Here is a 15,222-nt window from a genome sequence, read left to right on the forward strand (position 1 = left end):
AGACATATAAAACAAACTTATGGTTACCAAAGGGGCAGGAGGGTGGGATAAATTGGGAATATGGGATTAACAGACACACACTACCACATAAAATCGATAAATAACAAGAATTTACTGTGCAGCTCAGGGAACTATAATTCAGTATCTTGTAATAAACTATAATGGAAAAGAATTTTAAAAAGAATATAGCTATTTACATGGAAAAAATATATATATAATTGAATCAATTTGCTATATACCTGAAATTAACACAATTTGTAAATCAACTATACTTCATTTAAAAAAACAGAATATGCAGAGGCACATTTCTTTTTTTTTTTTTAATTGTAGTTGATCTACAACGTTGTGCCAATGTCTTCTATACAGCACAGTGACTCAGTTATACATATAGATATATATACACTCTTTTTTTATATTCTTTTCCATTATGGTTTATCATTGGATATTCAACACAGTTCCCTATTCTATGCAGTAGGACTTAGTTGTTCATCCATTCTGAATGTAATATTTTGCATCTACCAACCCCCAAATCCCAGTCCATCCCTCTTCCTCCGCTCCCCCACCCTTGGCAACACCATTTCAACCTTGTGGATACTAAACAGAGCAGATTTATTAGATTTAGACAGAAGAAAACTACTAGAGCAGGAATACCATCTTTTCCTTGTAAACAAGGTCCGACTAAGTTAAAACAATACATATGCTGAAATGTTTTATCAGTTAATCATACTGATTATCTTCTTACACAACAACAAAATAAGATAAATTGATTGGTAGATCCAGAAGCTGATAGCTGAATATGTGACAAAGCAAACATAGTAAAATGTTAACTGTAGAATCTAGGTGGTGAGTACATTAGCATTTGTTGGAAAATTCTCTGAACTCTATGTTTAATGATGTTCATAATAAAATGTTAGGGTAAAAAAAAGTATTTAAAGTAAATCAAAACAAGGAAAATGAATATATATACATATATATATATATGGGATAAAGGCTAAAACCACATAGAGAAGTATTCCAAGTGATTTTTTTTAACACATTGTAATTCAACTTTTTAAAAGGATATATCTTGTGAACAAAAGAACAGCAAATAAGCAGTCATTGTGAATTGTTTTGTTATTCTGAGACTTCTTAGTGTATTGTGGAGTAGAACATATGTACACTGGTATCACTTAGAAATGAGATAGTCAATTCAGGAGAAAAGAAACAGAGATGTAGGATCAATTAGGTTAAGTAAAATTTTGGTAAATTTGAATTTGTAAGATGAAATCACAATATATTCTATCTTTAAAATATATACGGGGCTTTCCGGGTAGTTCAAATGGTAAAGAATCTGTGGGAGACCTGGGTTTGATCCCTGTGTTGGGAAGATCACCAGGAGAAGGGAATGACAACCCACTCCAGTATCTTGCCTGGAGAATTCCACGGACAGAGGAGCCTGGCGGGCTACAGTCCATGGGTTCAGAAAGAGTCGGACATGACTGACTGACTAACTCTTAACAAGGGATACTGAGCTAGGCTTCTAACAGACCCCCATGTAGTTTTCTGAGACTTCCCAAAGTAACTTTCAGGAGCATCGCCCATGACCGTACCTCCCTCTTTAAAATATACACACAGTACCAATATCATTTTCCTGGTTTTGATACTGTACTACAGTTACACAAGATGCTGCTATTGGTGAGGGGGGGTGGGTAGTCAGGGGCTGGTGGCTCAAGACTTCCTACAACTCCCTGTGAATCTATTCAAGAGAAGCCTGAAATGTAAAGGAGGAAATGGTACAAGTTCAGTTTGTACTTGACTGTGTTGCAACAAGCCAAACTGCAGGTCAAGGTGGGCTGAGTGGATGCCTGAAAACCCATAAGTATGTGAACATCTGGAGAAGGCAATGGCACCCCACTCGAGTACTCTTGCCTGGAAAATCCCATGGACTGAGGGCCCTGGTAGGCTGCAGTCCAGGGGGTCGCTAGGAGTCAGACACGACTGAGCGACTTCACTTTCACTTTTCACTTTCACGCATTGGAGAAGGAAATGGCAACCCACTCCAGTGTTCTTGCCTGGAGAATCCCAGGGACGGGGGATCCTGGTGGGCTGCCGTCTATGGGGTCGCACAGAGTTGGACACGACTGAAGTGACTTAGCATAGCATAGCACGTGAAAATCATCAGAACATTCACAACAAGAGACTTCTGATGTCTCTGAGTTCTTCACCATGGATGTGAGGGGAAGTATTTAGAAATAATCTCAAAAGCCAGGAACATACTCTTTCTGTTGGTTTATCACATTATGTAAGTTTTATATGTACAACACTATATTTCAACTTCTGTACACACTACAGTGCACTACCCACCAAATGTTTAGTTTCCACCTGTCACCACAGAGTTGACCCCCTTAACCATTTTGCCCTCTCCCATCCCTGTTTCCCTCTGCTGCTGCTGCTGCTGCTGCTAAGTCACTTCAGTCATGTCCGACTCTGTGCGACCCCATAGATGGCAGCCCACCAGGCTCCGCCATCCCTGGGATTCTCCAGGCAAGAACACTGGAGTGGGTTGCCATTTCCTTCTCCAATGTATGAAAGTGAAAAGAGAAAGTGAAGTCGCTCAGTCTTGTCCGACTTAGCAACCCCATGGACTGCAGCCTACCAGGCTCCTCCATCCATGGGATTTTCCAGGCAAGAGTACTGGAGTGGGGTGCCATTGCCTTCTCCGCTGTTTCCCTCTAGTAGAGGTCAAAACATTCAGAATCCCATTCTTCTTCCATGCCATCCTGTGAATCAGGAGGAAACTGAGGACTTCATTGCCCGCCGTGCAGGTGGGGAAACAAGTCACAGTCACGAACAGACTGAAGCTGGGCCTCACAGAAAGGGAAGGAGGCTCAGGGACTGAGTCCCACATCGCTCAGTCAGAGAATTTCCGTCATACAATAGACAACAGTACCTTGTTCTAGCCCAGGCATACATCAAAATCACCTGGGCATTTCCTTTTACTACTGAGATGGGGAGAGGGGCATTCCCAGGGATGTCTTCAATTGGGCCCAGGTGAGGCTGAATTAGCATTATTCTGAAGTCTCCCTAGATGATTCTCGTGTGCTATGATGATTGAAATTCAATAATCTATTCCCAATCACTTCTGCATCAGTTGAGGAAACTGAGGCTCATAGAGCTGAAGTAGTTTATCACAGCTGGCCAGTCACTCAGGGAGCCATCTAATCCTACTATACTCCTGGGAATGGACTTATAGCATAGCGCTGAAATTCCATTTCTGTAAGTCTCATTTTCTCCAGTTCTTGTTTTCTTTTCCTAGCTGTAAGTGTACTCTTGGACACACACATACACAGACTTTTTGGGGGGCTGTTTTCTTCTCTACTGCTTTGTCTTGTGTTGTTCAAAGATCTATTTACTCCACAGAGACACGAGGCAAGATTCCGAATATCTAATCAGTCCAAGCCACAGTCCCATAGACCCAGGACTGCTGCCAAATTCATGGCAATGGTGCGATAAACGTTTTGTGTGCGTCTCTGCGTTCTATCTAGTGCCCTGGAAAATTACAAACCCAACTGTTTTTCTTCACACGAATTCCAAAGACATCTCACTCCCCTGCAAAGAGAGGTTGGCTCTCTAATTAATTTATCTTGGCATCTGCTTATTGCCTGAACATTTATTAGAATACAGTTTATTCAGAAATTTTTATTTGTGTAGAACTTTCTAACCAGTTCAGGATGACATGGCAGATGAGCTGGGTGGGAGGGATTAAGCAGGAAGGGTTTAGATTTGGCAGTGTGTTTAAGTGTTTCTAAGAGGAACACATTCTTACAGTTCCTCCTTTTCTGATTCTTTTTTAAAAGAAAGAATATAGGTGTTGTGTGTGTTTTTTTTTAAGAAAGCACTATTTAAACTTGATGACAGAAAATACCACTACTACTACTACTATTATTACCACCATCATCAATAGTCACCTTTTATTTGCAAGCTTTTATGTGCCAAGTAGTTGCTAAGTACTGGATTGGCCAAAAATTCATTCGGGTTTTTCCATCATATCAGCACTTACTCTTCTCAACCTCTTACCACAAGCACCATGACTCTGTAAGATTACACAGGCCAGGCTGAGGCAGGCCAAAGTGGATGCCATGGGCACCAAGAGGATAACAGTCTTACACAGATATGATAATCATGTCTAGTGAATACGAACACTTTAGATGGCTACAACAGAGGGCATTACAAATAAGGAAATATTTTCATTCAGGCCCAACATGTTTTATTTGAAGTCTCAAGATTCTAGCAGATTTTCTTGGTTCCCATGAACAAATAAGCAGTTTTAGGACTCTTTTTTTTAAATCACTGATCATTCTCCAGAAAGAAGGGTATGCAAAAGCACAAAATAATTAGTAAGACTGATCTCTCAGAGAAGAGGAACAAATTTGAGTTAAGGCTCCAGTTTACTGACTTGCAGAATTTTATACCATATAAAGAACAATGTCTGTTTCCAGATGAGCAAACAAAGGCACAGATTGAGGGCATGACTTTGGCCAGTTCACAGAGCCAATTTTCACAGGACTCCCTGGCTCTAGGTTCAGTGGACTCTACATTACTGGCATCTCTTAGTTCCTGGGTTTCTAAAAGGCCTTACAAAGTCTGAGAGGAATTTGTTGTCATTCAGTCGCTCAGTCATGTCTGACTCTTTGGGACCCCATCAACTATAGCCCCCCAGGCTTCCCTGTCCTTCACCATCTGCAGGAGCTTGCTAATTCCCGAAGAGAGGAATCAGTACATCAAAAAGCTGCTTTCCACCAGCCTTTTCTCAATCCATTTTCAAAACAACAAAGGAAGCATTAGCTGTTTAAGTTTCATTTTCTGCAATTCTGCCTACTTTAATTTCACTTTCTACTTTCAGTTTCCAACTTATCGTTGCAAAAACACACCCACAAGTTACATCATTAGCTGTGGTTCATCTCCCATATATAGCCCTGACCTGGGGCATAAATTTATCTGAAAATCCGTAAGACGGACAGAACAGACCTCAGAGAAGACCATCCAGCTAGACAAAGCATTGCAGAACTGCTGCCTAATTCACAGCAACCATGAGGTAAGCCTTTCTCTGTTTCTCTGCCTTTCTGTATAAAGCTTCTGGAAAAAATTTTAACCATACTATATCAACAGACTTAGTCTCGGTGATGCCATTTCCTTATTTTTCTATTTGACCAACTGTTTCGGACTGAACGTATACGTGAGTGCACTCACACACATGCACATTCATACATGCCCATAAACTGTTTTATCAGTTCATTTTCCTTCTTTGTCAGCATCTTCCTGAGGAATTTGCTGAAACCCAAAGAAAGGGAGGGAAACAGAAAGGGTGGAAGGGAGAGAACAATCCCAGTCTCTGAAACAATTTTCCACCAATCTCCCTTCTGTCTGAGCTAGGGGGGGAATGGACAGTTAATCTGGATACAGATGTTGCTTTCTGGCTCCTCGACAGGAGGAAAAAAGTAGAGTGCACACAGCTGTGTGAGCCACAGCAGTGGCGTCTCTCAGCTATCTTGAGAGAAATATTGTGGTGGATGAGGAAGAGATGCTCACTGCTTAGAGAACAAGACCTTTCTCTGCTGGCATCTGGTCTCACTATCTGCACTGCTGGGCTCCTATGTCAGGCTTTGTCAATCTGACTGGATCTAAGATTCGCAGGTTAACTGTCCTCTGGGGCAGCCAGGTGGCCTGCGATCCTTGACAGCCTCCTGTTCACAGGGCTCGGCTAGAGTTCTGTGCTTGGGAACTCCCACATCTTCCTTAGCTAAAGGGCCTAAAGTAAACTGTATTATCTAAACTGAATCTTGATTCAAAGAACCTTGGATCTTATCAGATCAAAAAAACATTAATATTGGCCTGCAAATTTGCCCTCAGTGTTCCAGTGTACAAAACTTTGAAGGGGCAACAGTTTCAGAAAATGCATAATTACAGACCTATTGTCAACCCTTCTCCCCTCCTTTGGTTCACAGACAAATAAGAGTGGATTATCACTGATAAGAAAATAATAACAACAGCAACAAAAATCATCATCATAATAATAGAAAAGTAGATATCATGTCCTGGATGCTTATCAAGTGCCAGCCTGGCTTCCAAAGTATTATGTAAATTATTACATTTACAAAAGAAACTTATGAGGCAAGTACTCGTATTATACTTTTTTTTGCCAATAACGAATTTTAAATTAAAAAGTTAAGACTACACAGATAATAAGTGATAGAGCTAGACATGAACCAGAGTCTCTATTCAATGATACCTTATTTAATCTTTAAACTGATGTTTCTTAAAAGGTACCAACGGAGGTTCATGAGATCATTTCAGATGGCATAGTAATTAGCTTTTATATTTTAAAGGAAGATCCCCTAGAGGAGGGTATGGCAACCCACTCCAGTATTTTTGCCTGGAGAATCCCACGGACAGAGGAGCCTGGTGGGCTATAGTCCATGGGGTTGCAAAGAGTCAGACACAACTGAAGCAACTTAGCATGCATGCATGCATATTTACATAATTTGCAGAATTTTTACTCAGGCTAGTAACATGAATTTTTATAGTGATAAAATACATGTATGATAAAATTTACCATTTTAACTGTTTTCAGTTCAGTTGAGTTCAGTCATTCAGTTGTGTCCGACTCTTTGTGACCCCAAGGACTGCAGCATGCCAGGCTTCCCTGTCCATCACCAACTCCTGCAGCTTGTTCAAACTCTCGGCCATCAAGTCGGTGAGCCATCCAACCATCTCATCCTCTGTAAACTCCTTCTCCTCCTGCCTTCAATCTTTCCCAGCATCAGGGTCTTTTCCAATGAGTCAGTTCTCTGCATCAGGTGGCCAAAGTATTGGAGTTTCAGCTTCAGCATCAGTCCTTCCAATGAATATTCAGGACTGATTTCCTTTACAAATGACTGGTTTGATCTCCTTGCAGTCCAAGGGACTCTAAAGAGTCTTCTCCAACACCACAGTTCAAAAGCATCAATTCTTTGGCGCTCAGCTTTCTTTATAGTCCAACTCTCACATCCATACGTGACTATTGGAAAAACCATAGCTTTAACTATTTTAAGTATACAATTTTGCAGTATTTAGTACAACAATGTAGTGCAACCATCACCACTATCTACTTTAAGAAAATTTCGTCACTCTGAGAAGTCACTCACCTCTCATCCTTCACTCCAGGACCTGGTAACCATTAATCTGCTTTCTGTCTCTATAGATTTGTCTATTGTGGATATTTCATATATATGGAAGCATACAACACACGGCCTTTTGTGACTGACTTATTTAACTTAATGCCTTCAAGGTTCATCCATACTGAAGCATGTGTCAGAATGTACTTCCATTTTAAAGCTGAATAATATTCCATTGTATGCACTGACTACATTTTGCTTATCCATTCACCCACTGGAGAACACTTGGGTTTCTCCCACTGTGAATAATGCTGCTATGAATATAAGTATACAAATATCTATTCAAGTCTTTGCTTTATTTTGGGTATCTACCAGAAGTGGAACTAATGAAGTATATGATAATTCTATATTTAATTTTTTGAGGAATCATCATTTTCCACAGCAGCTGCCCCATTTTACATTCTCCCTAGCAATGCACAAGGGTTCTAATTTCTCCACATCCTTGACAACATTTGGTATTTTCTGTGTTTTTGATAAATACCCATCCTAATGGATGTGTAGAGGTATTTTATTATGGTTTTGATTCACATTTCGTTAATGACTGGTGATGTTGAACATCTTTTCATGTACTTACTGGCCATCTGTATATTTTCTTTAGGGAAATGTCTATGCATGTCCTTTGCCCATTCTTTTTATCAGTTATCTGTTTTTCTGTTGTTAAATTGTAGGAGCTGCTTATTAGTCTAAATATTAATCCCTTATCAGGTACATGATTTGAAAACATTTTCTCCCATTCTGTGGGATGTCTTTTCATTCTATTGATACTGCCCTTTGATGCACAAAACTTTTTAGTTTTGCTAAAGCTCAACTTGTTTATTTTTACTTTTGTTACCTTTGTTTTTAGCATATCCAAGAAATTATTGCTAAATCCAATGTCATGGAGCTTTTTCCCTGTTTTGTTTCTAGATTGTTATAGCTTTAGATGTTACATTTAGATCTTTGACACATTTTGAATTCATTTTTTGTATATAAGGAACAGGTCCAACTTCAATCTTTTGTATATGGATATTCCTCCTTTCTGCATATATCCCAGACTGAGTACTGGAGAAGCCAGAAACCTAGAAATGCTGGTAGGCATGAATAGAAAAGTCCCATGAAAAACCTGCTCTCTCTAGCCAAAGGACCCAAAAAGGAGACAGTCTAGCAAAACAAAAAATTTATAAACAACCACTACTCTAGCCAAATACCACAGAAAAAGTCAAACAAAAACTAAGGCCCCATTCCCAACTCTGCTAGTAAAGGCTGAGTGGGTAGCCAAGACTTCTATTCTCACCAGGCTATGAGCTAGGCATCTGGACTCTTCCACTCCGTCCCCCAACAGATGATGTCAGAGAAGGCCAAGTGGAGTGCATTGCCTTCTCTGGTTCAAAATCACTAGCATTAGGGAAATGCAAACTAAGACCACAAAGAGCTACCTCTACATCTATTAAAAGAGCTAATAACATTTTCTTTAAAAAAGTGGAAATATCAAATTCTGGTAAGAATACAAAGAACTAGATCATTCATACATTACTCTGTATGTGTGTTAGTTACTCAGTTGTTTCTGATTCTTTGCGACTCCATGGACTGTAGCCTGCCAGGCTCCACTGTTTATGGAATTTTCCAGGCAAGAATACTGGAGTGGATTGCCATTCCCTTCTCCAGGGGATCTTCCCAATCAAGGGATTGAACCTGGGTCTCCAGCACTGCAAGCGAATTCTTTACCGTTTGAGCCACCAGGGAAGCATACGTTACTAGTAGGAATGAAAAATGAACAGTGTGCATATTGTACCACTGTCAGTTTCCTAGTTTCGATGTTGTACTATAGTTGGATAAAATATAATCTTTGGGAGAAACTGGGTCAAGGATACACTGCCTTATGTTCTATCTTTGCAAATTTCTGTGAATATATATAAATAAATAAATATTTCCCACAAATAAATCCAACTAAAATAAATGGGTCAAATATGATCACATTTAGATAGTCTTAATTTGTTACATAATCTGTAGACTAAGGTCGTGATGTCAATAATATTTCCTAAGGCTCTGCGTTTTTTACTGGTCTCGACCTTAAATACAGCAATAGGAAAACAGAAAACTCTTATATAACATGAAATATGCATGCTCTAAGTGTTTTACATAGATAGGCTTATTAATTCTCACCAAATCCAGTGTGCTAAGTTTATCTTCTGTGCTTTACAAAGGAGGTTCTGAAGCACAGAGAAGTTTCATGGCTAGAAAATGCTGGAGTCAGTGTATGGAGCCAAGCAAACTGCATTCAGAGGCCAAATGGATCTTAGAAATACAGGAACTCGATGGAAGATCAAAGCAGGCAGGCCCTTTTCAAGGCTAGGCTCTAAATAGGAGGTGTTTTACTTGGCTTATTTCTATTGGCTGTTTGTTACCTAACAAAGAAAATCTGCTTTTGTTTTTACAGTTATAAAGCTGATGAGGATCAGCTCAAGGATAAGCTGCTACTGTTGAGATGTCACTTTACATGGGATATGATCATTGCAGAGACAGAAATACCGGATTTAGAAAACAGGGTCTTGGAGGAGATTATGTTCCTGGACATCAAATACAATGTGGGAATATACAACTTACTGGCCTATGTGAAACACCTGAGAGGCCAGAATGAAGAAGCCCTGAAGAGTTTACAAAAAGCTGAAGACTTAAGCCAGCAAGAACATGCCAACCAATCAGAAGTGAGAAGTCTGGTTACCTGGGGCAACTATGCCTGGCTGCATTACCATATGGGCCAACAGGCAGAAGCCCAGATTTACCTGGACAAGGTGAAGAACACTTGCAGGAAACTTGGGAATTCCTCCAGCTATAGAATGGCATGTCCTCAGATGGACTGTGAGGAAGGATGGGCCTTGCTGAAATGTGGAGGAAAGAATTATGAACGGGCCAAAGTCTGCTTTGAAAAGGCTCTGGAAGTGGACCCTGAAAACCCCGAATTCAGCACTGGGTATGCAATCGTTGTCTATCGCCTGGAGGGCTTTAACAAAGCACAGATTAGTGCGGAATTTTGTCTGAACACCTTAAAACAGGCTGTCAAGCTAAATCCAAATGATGCATACATTAAGGCTCTTCTTGGCCTGAAGCTTCAAGATGTAGAACAAGAAGCTGAAGGAGAAAAGTACATCAAAGAAGCACTGACCAATGCGTCCTCAAAGGCTTATGTCTTTCGGTATGCTGCCAAGTTTTACCGAAGAAAAGGCGTTCTGGATGAAGCTCTTCGGCTCTCAAAATTGGCCTTGGAGGAAACCCCCTCTTCTGCTTTCCTGCATCACCAGACAGGGCTTTGCTACAAGTCACAAATAAGCCAAATAAAGTTCGCTACAAACTGTCAGCCTAAAGGACAGGATAAAGAAAACATCAACAGAATAATACCATTAGCCATACATCATTTGGAACGTGCTGTGCAACTAAAGCCCACATTTGAGTTAGCTTATACAAGCCTGGCAGAAATGTACGCAGAAGCAGGTGACCACAGAAAAGCTGATGATACTTTTCAAAAAGTGCTCTGCATGAAAGCACTCGACAAAGAAGTGCTGCAACACATACATTTGCACTACGGCCGATTTCTGGAATTTCACAAAAAATCTGAAGTCGATGCAATTAGCCATTATTTAAAAGCAATAAAAATACAAAGCCCATCAACAGATAGGGATAAAAGCATCAATTCTTTGACGAAATTGGCTTCAAAGAAACTCCGGAGAAATCCATCAGATATAGAAAGCTTGAGTATCCTTGGGTTCATCCACAAAGTAAAAGGAGAAATGAATGAAGCCCTGGAGTATTATGAGCGGGCCCTGAGGCTGGCTCCTGGCTTGGAGAACTCTGCTGTGATCCCTAGGCACTGAAATACGGAATCATCTTTTCTGCTTGTGACTTTCAGAAACGCATTATGTAACTCACCACAATGCTGTAATCTTTGAACAATTACTCAAACCTGATAAAACATTAGTTGTATTCAGAAAATAGGGAAACAGCCTTCAGGAGCGACTGTGCGATCAGATCGATCTAAGACGGCGACTGTAGAACCGGAAACCACCCCTATTCCCAATCCCCCGCCTACAGAAGAGAAGACAGAATCTAATCAGGAGGTCACTAACCCAGAACACTGGATTAAATAAACACCCTTTACAGAACAGATGGGCACTCTGGTTTTTTAAAAATGATAAAGGCAAAACTTGGCAAGCAAACCTTCGATTGACCTCTAAGTTTGATACTATTGAAGACTTCTGGGCTCTGTACAACCATATCCAGTTATCTAGTAATTTAATGACTGGCTGTGACTACTCACTTTTTAAGGATGGTATTGAGCCTATGTGGGAAGATGAGAAAAACAAACGAGGACAATGGCTAATTACACTGAACAAACAGCAGAGACGAAGTGACCTCGATGTTTTTTGGCTAGAGACACTGCTGTGCCTTATTGGAGAATCTTTTGATGACTACAGTGATGATGTATGTGGAGTTGTTGTTAATATTAGAGCTAACGGTGATAAGACATGGACACGAGTTTGAGTAAACTCTGCAAGGTAGTGATGATCAGGGAGGCCTGGCGTGCTGCAGTTCATGGTGTTGAAAAGAGTCGGACCGACTAAACGACTGAACTGAACTGAAAGGTGATAAAATAGCAATATGGACTACTGAATGTGAAAACAGAGAAACTGTTAGACATATAGGGAGGGTATACAAGGAAAAGTTAGGACTTCCTCCAAAAATAGTAACTGGTTATCAGTCCCATGCAGACACAGCTACTAAGCAGCTCCACCACTAAAAATAGGTTTGTTGTTTAAGAAGACACCTTCTGAGTATTCTCATAGGCAACTGCCTCAAGCAATCAAGATTTGGGAGCTGAAGGAATGCCTCTTCAAAAGCAGAATGGACTGCATTTAAATTTGAGTTCCATCTAAATGTTGCTAAGATAAAAGGAAGTTTCATTAGCCTTTGTCTTGTACTTCTGTATTCATATTTTCTTTTTTTTTTTTAGCTAGAGTGTCCATTATCCCAATCAAAGTATTACAGTACACATCATATCATCCCCAGAATCCATACATGTGTTCCTGGCCCACTTTGTAATAGCTTAATAGAATTAACCATTACAAAAACATTTGACCCATCTACAATATTAAAAAAAGAACTTGCATTTCTATACCTTACAGGAGAATGATTTTGCTTACATTCCTTTATATGAAGGAGCGTATTTTGCTGGTTTGAAAGAGTATAATGCATAGTTTTCTGGCAATTTTCTTTGTTTCTTTTTACAGCATTATCTGTCCTGTACTCTTGCTGATGGCTGCTAGATTTTATTTGCTTCCCTACTTGATAACATTAGTGATTCCGATTTCAGTTTTTCATGTGTTTTGGTTTAGTTTTTCTTTCTCATGTAACATTGGTGAAGAATCTAGGAATATGACATAAAGGTAGAATAAACAGTAGTTTTGTGCATTCTTTGGTAATTTTTTTTGTAACTACAATGCTTTGCTACAAATTTATGCTTTTCATTCAAATCACTGATCTATGTTTGTGTGATTTCCTAAACTTAATTGTGTATTATAAAAAATATAGTATCATAATTACATTCCTAATTAGAATTAGTATGTCTGTTTTTGTATCTTTACGCTGTACTTTAACACTTTGTATTACTTAGGTTATTTTGCTTTAAAAATTGCCTCAAGTAGAAAAGCAATCCCACTCATATTAAGACAGTGTACAAAACTGTAAATAAAATGTGTTCAGTGAGTTGTCTTTAAAAAAAAAAAGAGTCAATCAGAACATACATGCCTCTACATGTGAGAGAGAGAGAAGAGAGAGAAGAACCATTTCTCTGTGAATGTTATAGAGTAGGGAAAAAAAGAAAACAAATAGTAGTTTGTTGAGTAGATTTAAAGCAAAAAAAAAAACAACACTGGACTTACATAAAATAAAATGTTCAATTCATTCACTTTATCAATAAATAGCTTTCAGTGCTAGATACCAAAAGTACTAGGGTGAAGGAGCGAAGAGAAGGTTCTTTCAGCTCTACCCATCTTAGGGTTACTGGCTACAGCCTGAAATTAAACTGTCAAAAGACAGATTAACAAGAGAACAACCAGTTTATTAACACATGCATCAGGCATATACATGAGTACCCAGTGATGGGTAACTCAAAGGTGTGACCAGAATGTGGGCTTATATAGCATCCTAACAACCAAATGATACATTTTTAGAGAAATGATAAGGCAAAGGCAAAGAACTTCAAATTGCTGAGTCGCAAATTGTATGAAGGCAAATATCGGGGAAACTAATGGAAAGTAAGAGTTTGCCTATAAGGTTTGTTACATGTGTCTTTCTGTCAGTGTCTCTGGGCTGTTTAGGGACTAGAGCTGTCTCAGGTGATTAACTTCTGTCCTTCCTGGTAGAGAGAGGAGAGACATTATTTTCCAGGCAGATGGGGGAGAACAGAGAGCTTTTCTTATATCTGCTTCTTTTCAATTGCCTTCAGCTCAAAATAACCCTTATGGCAAGGTGGCATATTTGGGGATGGCATATTCTGCTACCCCTCAGTGAACAAAGCAGACATTTTCCTCCAAACCTCAAGCAGCTTACCATCTAGTGAGAGAGACAGACAGGAAAACAAATACATAGTCAAAAAAAAGAAAAAAACAAATACATAGTCAATGAAAGGTCAGTTTTCTACATGAAGATGTTTGAAATGTAATTCATTGTCAAATTGTTCCAAGCAATTTCTATTGCTTTATGCCATTTTGCTCGAAGCACTATTGATTCAGTCATTTGCTAGCACTGATTTAGTTAGATGAATAAATAGGAAAAGGATGCTAAAGAGTCTGAGAGACCATCTGTAGCAATCACCTTTGATTATAACATTTTGTTAAAAGACAATGCCCTATAAATAACATTTTTAAAAGGAAAATTAAGGAAACAATGTCATTGTTTTTTCATTCTTGTCCGTCTTTGGGGGGAAGATGTATGCATTCCTATTGTGGCTCTCTAATAAATTACCATGAACTGGGTGGCTTAAAATCACACTCATTTATTATCTTACAGTTCTAGAGGCTAGAAGCCTGAAATGGGTTTCACTGGCCTGAAATCAAGGTGTTGGCACATCCAAATCCCTTCTGGAAGCCCTAGGAGACAATCCTTGTGGTACCTTTTCCACATTCTGGAGGCTGCCTGTGTTTCCTGGTGGGAATCCTAAATCCACAGAAAAGACAAGTCCCCAAGGAATTCACAGACCTACTGGACAAGGCTTTGGATTTCTACTGAAATTCTATTGGAACTGAAGTGAGTAAGGTTTGTATCAGGAGCAGGCCTGAGAGTTACAGAGAAGCAATCTTCACAATTTCCGTATCACTAAAACTAGAGGTTTATTAGATTAACAAAAACATGACTTAAAGCGCTTGTGTTTGAGGAAGGAGGCTGTAAGGTACTAAAATAAGTCTACCCACTGCCAACTCCTCCAGGTCAGAAATATGAAAATCAAATAGTTATTGGATAAGTGTCAATTCTTGAATGGCTAACTCTTCTCCAATATTGTTATACACCATCTGTACCCAGAAAGCAGAGCTCATTAAGGCAAAATAAATCTCTGGATTATGCAATGTGTTTGTGTGATGTGTTTGACAAGCTTCAAGGATCACATTTACTTATTGTGTTTAATAACCTAACAACCATCTCTCTCACCCATCTTTCCCAACTCTGGAAGACATCTCTGCTCTTCGGGCAGTTCAGTAAAACTAAAATGTGGGACAGCCTGGATGTCTGCAGAGGAAAACAAGCAGTGAATCCAGGAAAAGAGATGCTTTCTGGTATTGAAAATACTACTGCCGAATTTACAAATGAGGATCTCCAGGCATTACCAAGAAGTTTTTAAATTGACAGCTGAATCTCAGGAGCTTGTTACTCCCATGTAAATGACTGGCAGAACCTCAGTTATTCACTGTCCTTATTTAGAATTCCCCGAGTGCCCAGGGAATGTCTCTCATGTACCCTAAATCAGGCCAAACCTTAGCTCAGGCCATTCACTACTATTATA

General features: G+C 39.5%; 2 protein-coding genes and 1 pseudogene across 4 annotated transcripts in view; 2 read left to right on the top strand and 1 right to left on the bottom strand.

Moving 5' to 3' along the window:
- The window catches only part of LIPA (lipase A, lysosomal acid type), a 129,428-nt gene that overhangs the window by 110,957 nt on the left and 3,249 nt on the right, over positions 1-15,222 (bottom strand). The window lies entirely within an intron of this gene.
- Positions 4,976-14,788, top strand: LOC100139670 (interferon-induced protein with tetratricopeptide repeats 1). 3 transcript variants are annotated; one of them, XM_059881981.1, is made up of 3 exons: positions 4,976-5,074; positions 5,985-6,150; positions 9,610-14,788. In XM_059881981.1, the coding sequence occupies exons 2-3, from the start codon at positions 6,146-6,148 to the stop codon at positions 11,039-11,041; spliced, it is 1,437 nt and encodes a 478-aa protein (XP_059737964.1). In that variant the 5' UTR covers positions 4,976-5,074; positions 5,985-6,145; the 3' UTR covers positions 11,042-14,788. The 3 variants fall into 3 exon arrangements, with proteins under 3 accessions (XP_059737964.1, XP_024841889.1, XP_059737963.1); XM_024986121.2 differs by lacking the exon at positions 5,985-6,150 and adding an exon at positions 6,611-6,733; XM_059881980.1 differs by lacking the exon at positions 5,985-6,150.
- On the top strand, positions 11,138-14,788 carry LOC107131864 (eukaryotic translation initiation factor 4E-like; annotated as a pseudogene).

Source organism: Bos taurus, chromosome 26, assembly GCF_002263795.3.
Source record: "Bos taurus isolate L1 Dominette 01449 registration number 42190680 breed Hereford chromosome 26, ARS-UCD2.0, whole genome shotgun sequence".
NCBI lineage: Eukaryota > Metazoa > Chordata > Mammalia > Artiodactyla > Bovidae > Bos > Bos taurus.